Consider the following 14,753-nt stretch of genomic DNA (forward strand, 5'->3'; position numbering starts at 1 on the left):
GCAGGGGGCCCCGGCTTATAAAGCCCCCCCCCCCCCGGGCGGAGTCCCGCTCGCGTACGACCGGAGTCGGGTTGACTATTTTTAAATAGTTTCGCACAGAAAAACAAATAAAAGAAATACTAAATGAACTCCAAAAATCCCGAAATAAATTTTCCCCGTCCTCTAAAATCAAGAGAGACAAGATAAACATTTATTTGGGACCTAAATGCAATTTTGAAAAACGCGCATTTTTCCTAATTCAAATAAAATAGCGATAAAACTCCGAAATAAAATCTTATTTGATTTTAATATTAAATCCTCAATATTTCTTTATTTTGGGAAAGTCATTTTATTCCCTCTCTCTTATTTTTACAATTGAAATAATTGAAGATAAAATAATTAAAATCAAATGATCCTATTTTCAAAAGTTTGAGAAAACTCAAATATGAAAATAACGAAATCCCCAACTCTCTCCGTGGGTCCTTGAGTTGCGTAGAATTTCTAGGATCTAGCCAAAATGCAATAATATATGATATGCAAAGATGATTTAATGTATAACATTCCAAATTGAAAATTTGGAATGTTACATGCCATGTACTAACAATTTTTCATCCCTTATCCGACAACTAGTAGGTTGTCAAAGAATTAAAGTTGTCGTGCTTCAATCACAAACATCATGGAAAACACGAAAGCAGGAGGCAGTTGCCATATGGCCCTGCAGAAAGGATAGCAGTAAACATTGTTTTGCGAACTAAAAATAGCAAGTTGCCATCTGCTAACTAAGTAGTATGGCAATAAAAATCTTATAGTGCCATATTTGCCATGTTTGCTGTACAACACTTCAAACGCATGGCAAAAAATGGCGGTTGGGGGCAATAGATAAGTTGTCATGTGTTGTGTAAGCAGCACGACAAAAAATGCGGGTTAATGTAGAAGCACAAAGTTGCCCTACAACAACGAACCCCGGGAGGCAGTTGCCCTACAACACTGCAAACACATGGCAAATGGGTGTATTGGGTGCCAGAGGAAGTTGCCATGTGTTGTGTAAGCAGTACATCAAATTGCAGATAACTTGAAAACACATAGTTGCCGTGTTCGCACACAACAACAAGGCAACTGAACGCGTTTCACTAACCAAAGGATTGCCATCACCCCTGCACATAATTACCCAGAGCAAACTACCATGAACCCTACACAAACTCAGTACGGGAACCACCTCTAGATCTAGGGTTCCAACCATGATCTCAACCTCTGATTTCCAGCAAACATGGAGCGAATGCCTACTAGCAAATTATGGATTGAACGAAAATCAAACAAGAGGAACCGAAAATGATGAACGCAAACACCGAGCAATGTACTCAGATTTCAAAAATCGAGCCATCTCTCCAAAACAGAGCATGAATCCCTACTAACAGGCGAACCATCCCCACGATTACAACTCGAGCGCAATCCGATCTAGCTACGCGTCGGAGTCTCCCCGCCGACGAGAAACAACAGAGCTCGCCGTTGCGCCTAAGATTCTCCATGATTCGGCACACAGAAACAGAGAGGGGGGGACGAAATGCAGGGATTCGATTGCGATACCTATGCATGGTTCAGTCTCCGGCGATGATGTTGCGTGCGCTCCGGCAACGTCAACATGCCACCATGAGACTTCCGTCGCTGTCTCACCGTAGATTCGACCGGGAATCGCCTCTGCATCGCCGCGTAACGGCCACTCGTCGAGGCTCTGTCTCAACAAGGCCGAGGAGAGGGGAAATGAGAAGAAGAAATGGGAGAGGAGAAGACAACGCAGAGAAAAACAACTATGTGCCGTGAAAGAGGGGAGGTGGCGATCGTGTGTGTGTCCGGGCCGGCGGCAGTTCCACCGCACCACGAATCTGGCAACCGCGCGGTGTGGGTCGTGCTGGAGGCCGTTTGGGCGAGCGGTCTACCACCCGCACACCACACTATGCCTAAGTGCACGGAAGAATCCGGTTGATTGCTGTAAGATTCACGCACCGCAAAACAACGGTGATTAGCGCGTGTGGACGAAGTGCAAACTGCCACACATGTGAGCGTAGCAATGCTACACCTACGTAGCAATCAAATGTAAAGTAACGTAATGGCTTAGGTGGCATTTTTTAGTTGGAGGAAATTAGGAGAAGGACCCCACCCAGTTGGAATAGGGGGGGCGGAGGGATTAGCAGTTAGTCTAAGGGGCGATGATAAGCGCCGGTGCGCCGGCCGAAACTTTCGGCCGGTCCTATCGCGCACGTACGATCTGGATGGTTGTAGCTGCACGATCTTCGTTGTTGTAACTGCTTCGTTCAGGAAAACAAGACAAAGAAAAATCCATGAGGCATGTCACCCGTGTCCATGCCATGATCCTTCAATGCGCCAGCCAGCTCGCTGGCCGTCCTCGCCCTCTTGCCGCCCTCGTCGCCGGCGGTCGTCCTCGCAGCACCAACCTCCCCGGTTCCTGAACGAAGAAGACGACACTAACCTCCCCGGTTCCTCGCAGCACCAACCGCCGGCGGTTCCAGCAAGGATGGGTCGCTCCTGTAGCAAATCATCGCTGCCTTCTAGCACGCCTGCCGTATCTGTAGTTGCAGCTCCTAGCCGTCGTCATCGTAGCACGTTCGTCGCCGCACAACCATGCTGCCGGCCGCAGTCCTCAACATCGTCGTTCGCACAAAAATCAGAACGCCGGTTGAAGCTTTTTCTCACGCAATGGAATCTTTTTTTCCACGCCGGTTGAAGCTTTTTACATAGAGTGGAAGCTTTTCCTGAAGCCGACTGAAGCTTTTTTCATCGCGGGTTGAAGCTTTTCTTAAGCCGTTTGAAACTTTTTTCCATTATTGAAGCTTTTTTTCCATGTCCATCGGCGCCCGTCACTCACCTGTTTGCAGCATCGCCGCGCACCGGTTGTATCAACTCCGTATGTCGCTTACAACATTATAGGGTCGTCGGTTGACGCTTTCATATAAGAGTATGATTGTAGATTTTTTAGTTCGCGGTGGTTCGATTGGGACTTTTTCAAACTATAACCGAAACTTTTCATATACACGGTTGTAGCTCTTCGGTCGCAAAGTTGTCCAGTTGAAGCTTTGTATACTGTCGGTTGAAGCTTTTGAATTAAACGGTGGAAGCTTTTCTCAAGAATGGTTGTAGCATCATCTCAGCTATCAGACGCCATGGCTGGTCGTGACTCGTGAGACATCGACGGTTAACAGCGTCGTGCGCAAAACTCTTGCAACTCCCCCCGTGGCGACTTCTGCGGCCCTTGCCGTCTTCTTCGCCCCTCGTGGCTTGCCCTAACAGCAAGGGGGCGTCATGCCTGTGCGTGGGGTGCGGAGATGAAGGAAAAGAACGGTTCCAACTAACCCCACATCGTGAGGAAGAAGAAGTGCAAGAAAAGGGAAAAAACGATTCGGAGAAGTAATGCTCGTGGCCCTGTACGACGCACGATCCAGACGGATCGCAAGGCTCGGGTGCGACCGGCCCAATCTTCGGCCGGCGCCCCGGCTCGAAACGTTATCCTTAGTCTAATTACATAAGAGTACTCCCTCCGTCTCAGTTTACAAGTCCTACGCGTATATCTAGGTTGCCAATTTGACCACCCTAATATAAACTATATAACACAAAAATTATATCTTTTAAAAATAGAACATTTGAAGTTTATATTATTATATTTTTTGTAATATATGACTTGTATTAGGTTGGTCAAATTGACGACCTAGGGATACACGCACGCTCTGTAAACTGAGAGAGAGGAAGTAGTATTTTTGCTTGTGAGCGTTATATCATTTGGGGAAAAAAAAGAGGAAACAAAAAGGAGTGCGCTCGGACTGGGACGACGAATAGAGTCGGGCTCTGCCGACAGGGCTGAATTGCCATCTATCGTTGTCCGGGGATTTAATGATAACCCCACAGTTCGTGTGCCTTTGATCATAAGTCCCCCTTTGTGTCACTGGGACCGGACCCCACATGTCAGTGACACAAAGGCGACTCTAGTTCTGGGGGCGGTACAAGCTCCGCACGAGGAAAAAATTCCGGCGGACTGCCAGTCGAACTTCTCGGCGTTCAGTCTCTACACCGGCGGGCATCCCTTCTTCAGGTGCCCTCCTCCCAGATCCACCCCACAGGTCATATCAAGCGTCGCAGATCTCGGTCGTGGCAGATCAGATCTGGATCCGGCCCAGCGGCCGCCGACCATGAGCGAGGAGTCCCGGTGCACCTTTCTGGTGCCCTTGGATAAGAGCTGCCTCTCCACGGCCGAGAAGATCAAGGCGGACCTCGAGGGTAGCGACGTCGGCGCCAAGGTCGACGCCCTGAAGCGCGCCATCATGCTCCTCCTCAACGGCTACACGATCCCGCACCTCCTTGCCACCGTCGTCCGCTACGTTGTCCCCTCCGAGGAACACGTCATCCAAAGGCTCCTCCTCCTCTACCTCGAGGTCGTCGACAAACGGGACGGAGCCTCCGGCAAGGTCAGCCCGGAGATGATCCTCATCTCCCACATCCTCCGCAACAACCTCCAACACCCCAATGAGTACATCCGCGGCGTCACACTGCGGTTCCTTTGTCGGCTCAACGAGCCGGAGCTGCTCGAGCCTCTTGTGCCTGCCGTTCTTGCCAACCTCAAGCACCAGCACCCTTTCGTCCGCCGACATGTGTTCTCTGCCATCTCAGCGATCTACCGCCTGCGTGATGGCAAGCAGCTCCTCCCAGATGCGTCTTACATTGTGGGACGTGCTCTCGTCATCGAGCAGGACCCAACTGCACGGAGGAACGCGTTCCTCAGTCTCTGCGACTGCTCCCAGGTTCAGGCCATCTTCTACTTGCTCAGCAATGCTGTCGGCTTCACCGAGTGGCCTGACCCCCTCCAGATGGCCGCCCTTGATTTCTTCCGCAAAGTCTGTGTCAACCACCCTCACAAGAACCATCACAGACGCCTTTTCTGTCGCAGGTATATTGAGGTCATCAGCTCCCTCCTCTCTACTGGCTCAACTGCTGTTGTGTATCACTGCGCGTGCACGCTGTTGTCTGTGTCCCATACACCGACCTTGATCAACGCTGCTGCAAAAACCTACTGCCAGTTGCTCAATTCACAACGTGACAGCAATGTGAAGCTCATTATATTGGACCGCCTGCACGAGCTGCACATCTCGCACCGTTACATGATGGTCAATTTTGTCATGGACATTCTGCGCGAACTCGCTAGCCCTGATCTGGTTGTCAAGAAGAAAGTTCTGGATTTGGTGCTTGGTTTGCTCACCCCACAAAATGTGGGGGACGTGGTGTTTGCCCTGAAGGAGGAGGTCTATGAATTAATGTACAGTCTGCTGGAGTTTGCCAATGAGTACTACCAGATGCTACTGCAGGCGATCCATGCCTGTGCCGTGGTATACCCAGAAGTGGCTGGACCAGTGGTGCACCTCCTCTTGGGCTTCCTTGGTTATGGTGATGTTGCTTCAGCATCTGATGTTGTTCTGTTTATGCGTGAGGTCATCGAGACCAAACCTTTCATGCGTTTCTCCATTATACATGAGCTGATTGGTACATTATATAAGATCAAGGATTCCTTCATCTGTTCGTGTGCTCTCTGGATCCTTGGGGAGTACTCGCTTTCGCTATTTGAGGTCGAGAAAGCCATTTCTACTATTAAGGAGTCACTTGGAGATCAGCCCTTCTATGCTGTCTCCGAGGAAAGCGAGTCAATTGATTCATCCAAGCCAGACCATCCAGCCATGGACTCATCTACTCTATTTTCTAAAAGACTACTTGTCGCTCTTCTAAATGACACTTGTGCCACACAGAGTGCTGCGACCGATGATTCCATTTTTAATCCTGCTCTTACTAGTGGGTTGTTTGATTCCAGGCATAATCTCAGATTTCTCATTATGTCGGGTGATTTTCACTTGGCTGCTGTTGTTGCATGTACGTTGGCCAAGCTTGTGTTGAGGCTGGAGGAGGTTCAGCCATCTAAGGTGGTAACAAACAATGCATCGGCGGAGTCCTTGCTGATCATGGTGTCTATACTGCAGCTGGGGAAGTGCTCTTACCTTCCCCACCCTATTGACAGCGACTCATATGACAGGATTGTGTTTTGTATTAGGTTGCTTTGTAGCACTGATGATCATGCAAGGAAGGTCTGGTTGCTGTCATGCCGCCAGAGCTTCACAAAGATGGTCATTGCTGAGAAGCAGTTCATGAAGAATGAGAAGATGAAGGTCAAGGCACATAATGCCTATGCACATCCTGATGATTCCATTGATTTCTACCACCTGAGGAGCAGGAGGGTGAGAGAGAAATTACTTAGGAGTTCTGATTGATTTCTCTTACTACTTCATTAAGTTCCAGTTAAATCATGGAATGATGCATGCATATCTAGAAAAGAAACATTTGCCTTGATACGTTCAGTAATCAATACATTGGTGCATTTTTCCTGACATTCCATTTTCACCCCAAATTAATTTCTCCATTCGGGATAATGAACAATTTCCTACTAGGCGTACTTTGTATCGTTCAATGATTCTTCATCTTAGTATACAATCACTTATATTAGGAAAATTAATTGCTCCTTCACAAATAGTACATCCTTCAACCACTAATGGTGCCTGGAGCTATATGTTGAATACTTATAGTACTGTATTATATCAGAGGGATAACAAAGCAGTGTTACTTCTGTCACTGTATAACAATAGCTGATAACGAAGCCATAGTCCACATCTTTTTTGAGGGCGTGTTAAATTAATGTTCTGGAATTCTCTATACTCTATAGCTGATAACAAAGCCATAGTCCTCGATCGTCTTTTCGAGGGTGTGTTAACTTACTGTGTGTGATTCTCTATACTACCATTAATTTCTTTGCATTTTTTTCCGTAGGAACTGGACCAACTTGAGTTGGAAGATGAGGTCCGAGGTGATTTAATGGCTGCAACTGGTGAAGTTATGAAGGGCACATATGATGCAAATAAACTGAAACGCCTTGTTCAGTTGACAGGGTTCAGTGATCCTGTGTATGCTGAAGGATTAGTTACCTTAAATCGATATTATGATACTGTGCTTGATGTTACAGTCATAAACCGAACTGAAGAAACACTGCACAATTTGTGCGTGGAGTTTGCAACAGCGAGTAAAACTGCGATAGTTGAGCGCACTAAGAAGTACACTGTGGCTCCTGAGGCATGCGAGCAAATCCAGGCTAACATTAAGATGTCCTCAACGAACGTTGGAATTATAGTTGGTCGCATTGTTTATGAGACTTCAGATGCAATGGAGCTTTCAGAGGTGATCCTAAAAGATATGATCATTAACATCGCAGATTACATGACAGCTGCTACATGTAGTGATGTAGGTTTCCGGAAAATGTGGGCTGAGTGTTGGTGCAAAATTAAGGTACAAGAGATACTTATATTCTCTTGACTTCAGATGCCTTGTTTTACTTCATTGCATTCAATTAATATGGATTGAAGGGAGTATCATTTTTATGCTCCTTTCTAGTGTAATTCATATGTGTTTGTCTTATACTACTTTTACTGTTCTTTTTTGTCAGTTGAAGGTCAACACGGTGCTTCATGATGAGAATGAATTTGTGAATTTCATAATCAAGTCCACAAACATGACATGTCTAACACCACTGTAAGTTCAAAGAAACTTACCTTTCACATTAATCTGCATGTGACATGCTTTGATACATTAATAATACAGTATCTCTATGAATGCTATGCATTCCATCAAAGTATAGCCACACACAAGAGCATGATATATGTTTTATAGTAACACAACCATGAATTACTCTATCACTTTACTGTTTTTGTATTCCATATATACTAGAGTAACTGTTTTTTGTTTGCATTGCCCATTCCGGCATTATGGTACGAATGTTTGTTTCATAGGTTTTGAGTGTAAGATTCTGATGTAATTAATAACTGAGTATCTGATCACACAAACTACAAGAAATATGCTTCAGTTATTTTCACCAAAGCAAAGTAGCGAACACTAGATGTCCAAATGGAAATTTTACTTTCCTTTGCAGGAACCAATATACTCCAAATAACCATATTTTCATGTAGAACTCTCCAAATAACCATATTTTCATGTAGAAGTACATTTGCACTCTGAGAATGCTTTTCCCGAGGTAATTAGTTGGATCATTGAAAAGCTGTTGCAACGAAGAACAGAGCAGTCTCCTGAACTTTTGGATCGGCTGTATTTCCGTTATGTTTTAATAATGGAAAGGGGTTTAGCCCGGTTAAAAAAACGTAGTACAGAGCTAATCTGTAAGTGTGGGACTTGATAGTTGGAAAGAGAATTCCTGATGTGGAGAGCATGCCAAAAACATAGTTGCATGCCGCTGCCTGTCAGATCGCTAAGGTCGGTGGCCTTTGTACATCATATGTGGTAACTTTACTTTTACATGGAGAGCCGCTGATGGGCTCCCGCGGCAGCACCCGTGTCGGGTGAGCGCCCTTGGCGGCGGCGCCTCGATCTCCCTTCTTCGGCTAGCTCTGCAGTTGCCCAGGCTAGATCCGGAGTCCCGTGCTTGACCTCTCTCTTCTCCAAGGCTCGGCTCAGCGTCAAGGGATGACGCTCTTGCGTCCGCGACGCTCGGATCTCCGTCCTCCGTTGCGGCCCCGTGACTGGATCTGGGTACCCCGCGGAGCCCTCTCCCACACCAGTGTTGATGGCGCCCTTTCTCCTGGTTCGCCCGGCAATGCTGCTCGTCCGATCCTCCGCGGCGGCCACCATTCCAGTGGCGTCTCCCGCTGCTGCACATGTCATCCTTCCGCCGTCTGCGTCGTGCGCTCAGGCTGCAAGCACAATCCTGGCTGCTGACGTTTCCGTCAACCGCGGACGCTGCCCCCAGCTTGCGGGTTCAGGAGGGAGGATGGGGGTGTGAGGCCGCGTGCACGCTCTGTTTCGGGCCTGTGTAGACAACTGCTTGTCACCCGACTCCAGCCGCCCCTATCCTGTTTGCCGGAGCCGCCTTGGGTGTGTTGTTGCTGGCCCCTGTTGCCTCAGCCAATGGGGACGACGTGGGCTGTGAAGAGGAACTGGCTGTGACGCTACCACCACGAGCGGTGTTGTGGGCCTCTGCTGCTGACGACGATGACGAAGAGGAGTTGGCTCCCTAGACACCGTCGGCTGCCACAAAGGCCCTTGACTCCGGAGGGATGTGCGTGGGGCATGACGCGGACACAAGTGAGGGTTGGTAGGAGGTGCTAACGTGGCTTGTCGTCCCATCCCCGCTTGGCTCCATGGTAGATGTTGCACCTCGCTCATGGGCATCGTGCGGCTGATTGCAAAGATCCGCTGTGGTGCTCCTGTTGTTTGGAGAATGGTCACTGTGCGCGTGGATGCCGCAGCCCATGTGCCGCCCTTGTCCTGCCTCGGCGTTGTGCATCGTCTTGCTCCTACTTCATGTGAGGGTCCGATGAGATCCGCACTCCCCTCCAAAGGTGCTTCGCCATGGTCTTGTGCGTCGTTCGTCTCTGCTACCGTTGGCTCGACAACCACGTCCGTGCTGATGTTGCAGCCCCTTTGGCTGACCAGACTGCGTTGCTACAAGGCTGTCCGGCTCGTGTTGGGAGCTTTTTGGAGCGAGCGGAGGCTGCTCTGAGTAGGCTCTCGCTTGTGCCGGCTATGTTGCAGACCTCTCTGACGTCCATTCTTCTTGTACGACCGAGTTTGCTCCGTCGAGGATAGGGGTTGGAGTTATATGGCTTCATCGCCGATGCCTACCTTCTCTCCTATGTTGTCTTCCATTGAGGGCGAGTCCATCGCCATGCTCATGGCTTCGGTGCTGCAGATCACGAGTCTGTATGAAGGTGGGCACGCCGGCGACCCCGAGTGAGGGACAAGATTCACCTCTGTCAAGTGAGCAGCTGGAGGTTCTTAGTTTCTCGTGTTGTCGACGTGGCTTTCTTGTGAGTCAGTAGTTGTCGGTTTTTTCCCCGGGGGTTCCGTTGCATTGTAGAAGTGTGTTGAGGGTTGTGGTTGTTGTGTATCGGGAGCATTTGGTGGGCCGTCTATGTGGTCGTGGTGTTTTGTGTTGACTGATTTTGTTTGTATCGGTTTTTGCCCGGCTTTCCATAAATTGACTCGGCAATTCTCTTCTTAATTAATTGATGAGGCAATCCTTTTGCCTCCGTTTTGAAAAAATATATATGGTAACTTTTCTACTTCATATGCAACTTTGACATCAGGTCTGCGTTTGATGGGGACTGTGGGTTAGTTGCTGTCAATCTCTATGCCAAGAGTGTGTTTGGCGAGGATGCTTTGGTGAACATCAGTGTGGAGAAGCAAGCCAACTGTAAGCTCAGCGGGTACATCACTATACGTGGCAATGTCCGAGGACTCGTACTTAATTTGGCTCATACAATTGTCGTTACGCAGCAGGCTACAGTTGACGGAGCCATGAGCCTGTCAGAAGCGTTGTTACCCTTACAAGATGTTTCAGCATCACTAATGTCAGTTTGAAGTGATAATATGGTGCATCTATGTTGTTATATGATAAGCAATTCCACTATTATCATTGTACTGAATGATGTACATATGCTGTTGGACTTCGGGCCACTTTTTTCGAGTATCATTTCATCCATAAACTGCCTTAAAGTTTATCTTCTAACACAATCTCTTGGGGGAGGGACGCAATGAGAAACGGTTATCCCTATGTCTTCCGATTTCTGGAGTTTGAGCTTATTACCTGTGTTAAGCTGTGCAAAGTAAATAATGTCCTTGCACTTAACTGTGTGCTGGTTTTGTGTTAAGCTGTGCAAAATAAATAATGTCCTTGCACTTAACTGTGTGCTGGTTTTGTGTCCTGGTTTCATTCTTTACTGTGATACGGTTGACATGAGCCAGAAAATATTTCCGCAACATGATAATTGTTAAACTATGTTCACTATCTTTTCCGGTTTCTGGAATTTAAGCTTATTGTCTCTGTTAAGCCTTTCTTTGGGGAAATCTTATAAATCTGACATCAAACATATAAAACCCTAGTGCGACCGCTGTTTCTATAGTCTGATTACTAGCATGGAACGAAAAAACTCTCGCTGCTCACGCTCACCCACTTGCTCTAATTCTCCTCATTTTCATATTTTTCTACTTGTAAGCATAGGATACAAAAATATTACTCCCTCCGTCCTGTAATATAACTGTAATATAAGATGTTTTTGCAAGTTAGTTTAGCTTGCAAAAATATCTTATATTGTGGGACAGAGGGAGTACAAATCAAGGAGTATTACAATGCATCATCATCTGCATAGAGTGAAAAAACTAATGATGTTGTCTACAGCTTCATTGTCGATGTTGTTGAGAAAGTGCATCAAAAATCTTTTCCTTCGCTCGCAACCATCGTATATGAGTATTATAAGTCATCATCTTGGAGTTTTCACGTGGAAGAATGTAAAATTCTGGAACAATGAATACTCATCTTGCAAATTGGTTGATCTAGTTCTTTCCCATTTCATGAGTACATCATGTTAGAAATATAATTGGGTTTAAGTTAGAGATAAAGAGATAGAGATAGAATTAGTTTAAACCACATGTAACTTGTCTTGTACTCCAAGTCTCTACCCTTCTTGTACTCCTATATATACCCTACACAAGGGTCGGATCAATACAATAGAAACAACACAATATTCATCCATCCTATAATTTTCACATGGTATTAGAGCGGTTAGTCTCGCGACGCCGATCCTAGAACTTTACACCACTTCCGCAGCGCGCCACCCCCGGGGAGATTAATCTCCTCTCCCGGGGGCGCGGCACTCGATCAATCAAAGTTTCAATCGATTCCGTAGATTAGATCAATTTCTTAGATTAGATCAATTCCAAATTCCAAAATTCGAGTAGATTAGTTTCTTTTAGCCATCAATAAATCTCTCAACCCTCAAAATCCGGTGAAAATCAATGCAGATATCGGCATCTAGAACTCCAATGACTCGCACAGAATCCGACGTCTCCGGCGGCAGCAAACGTGCGACACCGACCTTACGCAACGCGTCCCACATGGACGCTGGACGGAGCAGCCCCGGCCGGCCGAACGAGCTGGCACACAGGGCAGCGGCTCCGTCGAGGCGCTGGCATGCGCCCACAGCCGCACGCATACAGGTGCATCAACATGGAGAGTGAACTCCACACCGATCGGCTCGGAGCGTCGTCCTGCGGTGCCGCCAACGCGGCATCTTGGGCACGGGCGCAACTCCGGGCGGCTTTGATCGGGCGACACCCGGCTGCAGCGTGGGTCTTCAACAACATCCTATTGTCGCCTTGAGGATTCAAGCTGGTCTCCACCAGGGGACGCAGCGAGCACCAGAAGAACAGAAGCAGGATACGCACGTCCGATCGGCGGAGGGCGTTAATCCCGGGCAGTCATCCATCCTCTACGCGGATCTCCCGGTCGGCGGTGCCTACAACGACTCCTACGACGACGGCTGTCCCGCCCAGAACGCAGCATACGACTTCGACACCGTGATCTCCATCCACCGTGAGTCCTTGAACGCACGTGGTCACAGCGTCACCAGCCGATGTGCACCAAGATCACACAGAGCGATCTGCTTCGAACCAACAAACTACACCATCATCGACCTCGGGCGCACCGAGCATGCTAAATCGACGCCATCTGCACCAGATATTCATCGAGCCGAATCTCTTCATCGAGTTGTACGAATATGCCAGGCTACGACCCAACATACTTCTTCAGCACGACACGACATCGACACCCCGTCCCCACGAGGGACGCCTCCAAGCGACGCATCATCGTCGACATGTCGCTGCATCGTCGACACTTCACCGCCAAGGTCTTCATCAACATGGTCTTCGCCAACATCATCGTCGACACACCGCCATCGCCTCGTCCACAAGATGGACAACTAGCGTTCTCTGACAGATGTTTTCTGCAAGACGCGACCATGACGACGGCAATGATTGCGTCACGACGACGGCATCGACCGCGTCATCCACGACAACACGACTGCATCGACACGGCGTCACTACAGTGACGACCCTACACAGCCACACGGTTCTGGCAAAACCGATGTGTGCTCGATGGGCTTCCTTCGGTCTTGGCAAAACCGGCGGACTCATCGCCTCGTCATAGCGCATTTTTTTGCGCCTCCGGCTTTGTGCGGTTTCATCATCCACGACGACCACACCATCGACCACGGCTACATCACCCTGACCGGCTACCTCGACATCGACCACACGGCTACGTCTACAGCAACTCATCGGCAACAACTTCAGTCAACAGCGTCCGCGTCGTCACTAGCGTCCACGCCACTCCCGTTGTGACTGCGGGAGGGAATAGAGGAGAAGGCATGAAGGCACCAGAAGGGGAGGCAGTCACCGCCCTAGGTGCCAACCCATCAGAGACGCAGTTGATGATGGTGCAATGGAGAAGACGACAAAAGCGCAAGACTTCAAATTCAGTCGTACCCGTCCGCTTCACTCCCACTGTGACTGAGGGGGAATGTTAGAAATATAATTGGGTTTAAGTTAGAGATAAAGAGATAGAGATAGAATTAGTTTAAACCACATGTAACTTGTCTTGTACTCCAAGTCTCTATCCCTCTTGTACTCTTATATATACCCTATACAAGGGTCGGATCAATACAATAGAAACAATATTCATCCATCCTATAATTTTCACACATCAAACTTAAAACAACATGTCCCACTTTATGGGTCGCTTTGGATTTCCTGCAAACTCGGACACAGTCGTCATAGTAAAAAGCATTTGGAAACACGATGAGAATAATGACAGATGATTGTAATGATAATAACTTGCAAAAAATTAGGTCCAGGTAGGGATCAAATACTCTTTCAACATATGTAGCTTGTTGCGTGCCCCTATACTTCCTGACCCGTTGAAAGACTCGTGGTCCATACCATAATGCATATTATATACTCCCACTATCTCATAATATAATACGGTATTACATCCAATGTGAGCATATTGAATGTAATAACGTCTTGTTCACATATTAGATGCAATAGCGTCTTATTTTGCGGGACAGAGGAAGTATGTCCTAGCTTTCTTGAGACTTATGCTAATTGGATAAGTTTAAACTCGAGGTACCGACTACAGATATCCTTTATATATATACACTATGCTCCCTAGTTTTAAAGCGTCGACAATCAATTCAGGTCTCCAACTAGAATTGGGCCAATTTTTTTGATGGAATCAACAATTTCTCAAAACTTTTTCATTGAATTCTTTTATACTATACACTGTGCTTCCTACTTTTTAAGGTATCACCATTAATTGAGGTATTCAATTTAGGACCGGGTCACCCAATTTTGACTGGGTCAACAATTTCCTGGGCTCTCATTCAATTCTTTTAATTCAATATGTTCTCTAATTTTGAAACCCTTTCATCCAATTGAGATATTCAATTTGGGATTTGTCTTACGATTTTGACCGGGTCAACGATTTTTGAAATCAATTAGCAACAACTGACCTATAAAAATATATCAATCCCACGCGCCATCCCGCCATACAAAAAAACCATGTGATAATGTAGCACAAATATAGTACATTAAACCACCGACATAAATTTTTTCTCACATAAATATAAGTTGGTTAGTGGATAACATATAATCAACCACAAAAGGCCCACCAAATCATCACATTATAAATAAAAATAAAACACGCCCCATCATCTCCCTCACCTGTCAAACTAAATATTCCATCAGTCCCAAACTATAAGGGGTATTAGTTTAATGAAAAGTCGAATTTCTTAAGCTTTGACCAATTTTCGAGCAAAAATATCGACATCCACAAT

At 47.1% G+C, this 14,753-nt stretch overlaps 1 protein-coding gene across 2 annotated transcripts; it reads left to right on the forward strand.

Moving 5' to 3' along the window:
- Positions 1-3,970: 3,970 nt before the first annotated feature.
- On the forward strand, positions 3,971-10,714 carry LOC119276672 (coatomer subunit beta-1-like). 2 transcript variants are annotated; one of them, XM_037557803.1, is made up of 5 exons: positions 3,971-6,263; positions 6,850-7,362; positions 7,520-7,605; positions 10,173-10,279; positions 10,363-10,714. In XM_037557803.1, the coding sequence occupies exons 1-5, from the start codon at positions 4,176-4,178 to the stop codon at positions 10,374-10,376; spliced, it is 2,808 nt and encodes a 935-aa protein (XP_037413700.1). In that variant the 5' UTR covers positions 3,971-4,175; the 3' UTR covers positions 10,377-10,714. The 2 variants fall into 2 exon arrangements, with proteins under 2 accessions (XP_037413700.1, XP_037413699.1); XM_037557802.1 differs by having other exon boundaries at positions 10,173-10,714.
- Positions 10,715-14,753: the final 4,039 nt, after the last annotated feature.

The sequence above is a fragment of the Triticum dicoccoides genome, chromosome 3B (genome assembly GCF_002162155.2).
Source record: "Triticum dicoccoides isolate Atlit2015 ecotype Zavitan chromosome 3B, WEW_v2.0, whole genome shotgun sequence".
Taxonomy (NCBI): Eukaryota; Viridiplantae; Streptophyta; class Magnoliopsida; order Poales; family Poaceae; genus Triticum; species Triticum dicoccoides.

Excerpts from the sequence above, each read along its gene's own strand:
- LOC119276672 (XM_037557802.1), top strand. The coding sequence starts at position 4,176 with ATGAGCGAGGAGTCCCGGTGCACCTTTCTGGTGCCCTTGGATAAGAGC. Across the intron at positions 6,264-6,849 it reads ACCACCTGAGGAGCAGGAGG|GAACTGGACCAACTTGAGTT; the intron begins GTGAGAGAGAAA and ends TTTTTTCCGTAG. Across the intron at positions 7,363-7,519 it reads AGTGTTGGTGCAAAATTAAG|TTGAAGGTCAACACGGTGCT; the intron begins GTACAAGAGATA and ends CTTTTTTGTCAG.